Below are 6,057 nucleotides of genomic sequence, written 5' to 3'. Positions count from 1 at the left end.
TTTGATACATATATCTAAATTATAAGGGTATGTAGAAGATTGTAGTGTTGAAAATGATTTAGGGCCTTCAACAATCAGTAACTTGTAAAGAATATAATATGTGTTTGCTATTTTGTGATTTTTATAATCTTATTTGATAGTGTTGAACAAAATTAAATCTGTTTGAATGTTGTGTGTTACATGTCTTTTATGTTATATTTGAATGGACTTCAAACAAAATAGTTGGTTAGTAACTTTTTTTTTTGTAAAACTGCAGTCACTATAAAAGTGCAGTGTGTACCCATTGTATATTTTTATATCAGTATTATATGCCATTATATATAAACAATTAAACACAATAATTTTCATCTAATTATAATTACTTTATATTCTTTAAATATATTTGAAATACATTGTATTTAACAATTTACAATCATGTAGCAATTTTTTTTTTATTTTAGTTAAAATTCACAAATAAAAAAGTAATTTTTATCGCATATCTCATCGTTCCATTTGAAACCTTCCGATCCTTTATACCAATATTCTACGCAATCTTCGTTTGGTCTATCGTTTGGTTCGTTGTCAAGCCAATTCTTAAACTTAAATGTTTGGCCGTTGCCTAACCAAATGAACGTATTATTTTCTGATAGATCGTTTCCTGAGATCCAAAAGTGAGAATTTTCACCATAATCTAAAAAATTAATTAAATAATTAATACCATGTTGTACTAACCAACACGTTATAATAATCATAACTGGTCACTGAATAAATGCTCGCGTGTGGGTGTATAATGTACCAGGCACGGATCCAGCGCAAAGATCTGGGGGGTGGGGCAATACTATTTTATAGGTACTTTATTCATAATTTAAAAATTTAGATCTGTAGAATTATAAAAAAAATTTGAGAAATAACAATGTCTGGGGGACCTTGGACCCCTAGGCTCCCCTAGATCCGTCCGTGTAATGTACATCATAGAATAGATTAAACGTAAAATTTCACCTATCCTCTGGGAACATCATTACATAATTCTCTAGGGTGTGTTCTTACTCAATGCATTCAACTCATCCACCACGAGCTTATTTTCTTCTTCGCTGGTAATGCTGGCGAATTGCATTCCATGAAAATGGCAATACTCCATGGCTTTGAACCAATTAGCCTAGTTGTGTACAGTACAAAATAAAATATATACGATATAAAACGAGAATAATACAGTTGTATGCCATTTCCATCTTGGTAAACGGCGTGTGGGGTGTTGAAAAGTTATTAGGTTTTATTTATTATTTATTTAATTATTTTAGAAAAAGTTTTAAGATTACAACGAGAGTTAGCATTAGATCTCCTTATCTTAGAAATGTACAATATTGAAAATCTGCGTTAAATAGAATCAATAATGCTTGGTTACTCTTAATATACTAGAGTGAATTTACCTATTATTAAACTCTGAGATATAAATATTATGATCTACAGTTTACACTCTATAGCATTTCATAGGTTTATATTGATTGTTTACCTTTAATCTGAGTTATAATAATTTTTAACTAGGTACGTTAATTAGTGTAATTTTATAATGTATATATCAATAAAAAATTATAGATAAAGATAGTCAGTAAAGATATTAATCATCACAAATTATTCTATTGTATTTTTTTAAGCAGATAAGTGGAACGGGACATTATAAGAGAGGTTTTTTTCTTCTTACACATATACAATTTGCAGATGATGTTCGAACCAAAATATTTAAATATTTTAATGGTAATAATAAAGAGTAAAAAACTGCTCTGCGTAGCAAAATACGTCGTTACGATCGTTATTTATTAACATAGGATGTTAACTAAAAACATTTTTAATAAATGATTTTACAAATTTTATATATGTATAAAATATCGATAATTTATTATATAATTTATTCCTTCAGTATTTTTGCAGTCAGCCATTTGTCCTTTAAGCTCAAAATCCAATTTTTCCAATTAATAACACTTAGTTCCACTTAGATACCATTCTTAAATGAACATTCCTTATCTAGATACATTATTACATTGCGTTAATTATTTTCTCGAAGAAAACCCGCAAACCGTAACAATTAACAATTATTAATTGTTACCTCTTGTTAGCACATACGCAAATTGTAAGACATACCATTTACAGACTGTATAATTCTAACTAATAATTTAAATGTTAATAAACTTACTTTAAAATATGTTTGTATATAAAAATTCTTATTGCCCGACTTCACAACATGCCAATCAACAACTGGAGCAGGAACGAGCACAGTGTTCGTGGAAGTATTGAAAGTTTCTGTATTATCTAAAATCGATTACTATATTTTTATAAGCATGCAATGTCTGTAAAGTAGCTACTAAATCAAAATAGTACTTAAGTTAAAATAATTAAAAGCAGTTTTACAATACGCATCATGCCAGAGCGTCGTTTCAACAAATTAAAAGGTATGCTAACAACTAAGCAGGCCAATACCTATATATATATATATATATTGTACTATAGAATTATTTCAAACAAATTAAATTAAATCAAATCTTTAGATTCACATCTGATAATGTAATATTTTATGAATTTATAACGGTGTATCTAATAATACTATGTTTATACATCTATTATTTTAATTCTTATTCATATTTTTATCGTATTTTAATATTACTAAATAATGCTGCATAACATATTATCTACTACAACTTTCTTTAGAGCGAATTCTTTGTCAATAAGATCATTTAAAATAAAATAAAAACCATTATTTTTGACTAGTGCAGAAAAATTATATTCAGGCTAAAATGCAATCTTGATTAATTTTTAATGTTTTGATGAAAAAAATTAAAAAATATATTTTTTTATTTCATTATTTTCATAGATATTGAAGATGGCCACTTTGTAGAGTTCATTTTTCTGAAAATATTGACGTTTCAACATTTTAGTTTCATTAATTTTCTGATTTTTAATATTTTTTCTAGTTTCGAAAAAAACTGCCAATTATTTAATACGATAGTGGTATCGTTGTATCAAATATCGAACCCGCGTGCTCGTACGGCCAGCGAATGCTTTCAGTGTTTTACTTGAAACTAGAAAAACTATTAAAAATCAGAAGATTTATGAAATTATAATGTTGAAACGTCAACATTTACAGAAAAATGAACTCTACAAAATGGCCATCTTTAATTTTTATGAAAATAATTAAATAAAAAATTATATTTTTTTACCAAAACATTAAAATAAATTAAAACAGGAAATATTTTTAGTTCTAGTCCCCGTGGATTTTATTTAAAAAAACAGAATCATGATATCTCCGTTATTTCAAGAGATATCGCAATGGGTAAATCCTCACGGGACACTATATATAGATTGATAAAATATTATAAGATTCGTCCTAAATAGTGCTGACTGTCTGACTGCAATTAAAAAATAATCGAAAATACAAATGCACATTTTATTTCTACCTATAAATTACAGAGTAAATCTGGTCTTGCGATGCTATATGTAAAGTTATCGGTAAAATTTCAGTATACACAAAAAAAGGAATGATGAAAAGGAATTAAAATATAGATCGTATAATAAAATCAAAAATGTAGGCAACGGGTTGTTTCATGTCAGTCTCCAGGTATTACATTTATAATTTATCGTGTACAAGAGCTTCAAACTTACAATATTTATCAACATATTTACAAATATATTTCAACATATTTATTATAAGTAAATAATATTAATATTACAATTTAATTTTACTTAATAGTTACCTATGATTATTTTAGGTACCTAATAACTACCTACTTAATACTTATAGGTACATGATGGTATTAGATAATAAAAAATAAAGTTTGTATTTTAATATATTTGACAATTTTATCATAGATGGTGGTCATTGGACGAATTAACAACAATAAATGTAATTATGGGCTAATTTTCCATTTGCCTACAGGTAAGATCTTAGTTGATAAACATGTATATTTTGAAACTAAAATGAATTAAACACGTTTTTTTTTATATAATAACCGTATAAATAATAAATATATTTAAGTATTCGGTTATACAGACTAGCTATAGGCGTGTGCAGGATTTTGTGTCGGGTGCAGCATACATTTTTAATCGGTCCTAAAGAACAGTATGCAGCCCACTTATTTCTTTTATATAGCCTCACCTCCTTAAATTCTGTTTAGTCCAACTGTGTAAAAATTTAATATTTTATAAGTTCATATAATCACTTGTGTATCCGAATCATTATAGGGTATATCCCCCTCCCACTCATATAAATTCATCACTCTATGACTATGCCTATTATAGTTATAAGAAATATAGTAAATTGTAAATAAAAAGTAATAAGATTTTTATGTAATTTAATAATATTTTACTCTATTCTTTTATAAATATATTTAACATCACATAGGTAATAAAATAATACTTATAGGCATATAGTAATTAATAATAGGTATTTATACATTACTCATAGAATTGGAACTCTTAAAAGTTAGGTACGTAAAATACAAATAAAAATAAATAATAAGTTCAATATGTTTATAATTATTCATTCTATGTAACCTTTCAAACAAATATCTACCAGCCCACTAAATCCAAAATAAATTTTCAGGTGTAGCGAAAGCAGCATTCGCTGTACCTGTGCGCACGCCTATGAGACTAGCTGTGAATTATATATACCTACTTTCGTAACAAAAATTTAATTTTTAAATAATTTCTAAAAGTGATTGTTTTAGATTTTATAATTTTATCAATGTGTAACGGTGTATTATTATAATAATAATGGTAATAATTTCAAATTTACCTGCACTATGTGTCATGTCAGAAAAAATAAAAACTGTCATAAAAATAATAAATACATTTCGTATAGAGAACGGCATTTTGGTTTTGAAAATGACTCCTATTACAAAATAAATTAATACAAATAAAATCCTACGAATACTAAAAATCGGATATTATGAAATATACTGGTGTTGTACAACGTCTTTTATAAGGATGGACTTTAACGGGATCACATATTCGCAACTAAGTTTATTCAATAAAATTAAACAAAGACGGTTAATATATTTATTTAAATATTTATTATTTACATACAAGTAATACAAACGTTATACACACAGTTGTTCTCGTGCTTAGAATTATTTAATATGTAGAATAAAAACAAAACAAACTATACTTTTAAGTGAAACTTTTGAACACTTTATTACGCAATTATGAAAAATGAAAATACATTTTTATTGACAAGAGATGAAAAAAAAAATAAAACACACAGACATGGCGTCTTACGCTACCCGGTGACTAATAACTTATACTCATCCACCTTCTAATGAAGGGGGTTATCCAAGGTGACCACTGACCGTTATTTACATTAATTTGACTTTTCCACAGCGTAGGCCTGGCATACTAAAGGCTCATGGATCAGTTTTTTAAGGGGCCCCCAAAAAATGTACACTGTATTTTGTTGAAACAACGTTTTAAGATACTTCTTTAAATATAGGTACTTTACATTTTTACCAATATGGATCATTGTATATAATACCTATATATCATTGACGTATAGTAGGTATTGTAAATTAATACATAATACATTTTTTTTTCTATGCAATATTTGTATGATTGCTGAATCCAATTGCAGCGGGGCACCAGGGCCCCTGCAGACTGCAGGGTCAGGCAAGCGGGGTCCTCGTGGTCTCGTCCAAGCCCATTGTTTTTAAAAATAAAGATAAAACCTAACTTAACTTGCAGTAGCGCAATTAATCCAAAAAAACCTCCTCTAACTTGTACTTGAAAGCATCTGATTATTGAATCAATTTTCAATTTCCTGGGCCCCTAAAGAAAAATTGCTTCTAAAACGGCTGAATATTTCGATAAATACTTTCCGGGGGGGGGGGGGTTTATTCCCTATAAACCCAACAAGAACAAAATTGACGACACTAAAAAAAAAAAAACGGAGGGCCATGGCCAGGCCGACATTGCTTTTCCATATATAGGATGCATGTAACATATTTTATTAGAAAAAGAGTTTAACTGAACAGTCATTTACAGTACAAAACTTTTGCTGAGAGAGTAATATAAACTATTTCTTTTTTAATGTTATTC

General features: G+C 27.8%; 1 protein-coding gene across 1 annotated transcript; it reads right to left on the bottom strand.

The window, feature by feature from the left end:
* Positions 1-358: 358 nt before the first annotated feature.
* LOC113548787 (lectin subunit alpha-like) lies at positions 359-4,917 on the bottom strand. The gene is made up of 4 exons (XM_026949854.1): positions 4,763-4,917; positions 2,168-2,283; positions 1,027-1,135; positions 359-670 (listed from the first exon to the last, which is right to left on the bottom strand). Exons 1-4 carry the CDS (start codon positions 4,836-4,838, stop codon positions 441-443), a joined length of 531 nt encoding a protein of 176 aa, XP_026805655.1. The 5' UTR covers positions 4,839-4,917; the 3' UTR covers positions 359-440.
* Positions 4,918-6,057: the final 1,140 nt, after the last annotated feature.

The sequence above is a fragment of the Rhopalosiphum maidis genome, chromosome 4 (assembly GCF_003676215.2).
Source record: "Rhopalosiphum maidis isolate BTI-1 chromosome 4, ASM367621v3, whole genome shotgun sequence".
Taxonomy (NCBI): Eukaryota; Metazoa; Arthropoda; class Insecta; order Hemiptera; family Aphididae; genus Rhopalosiphum; species Rhopalosiphum maidis.
This window is presented reverse-complemented; position numbering and strand designations above follow the sequence as displayed.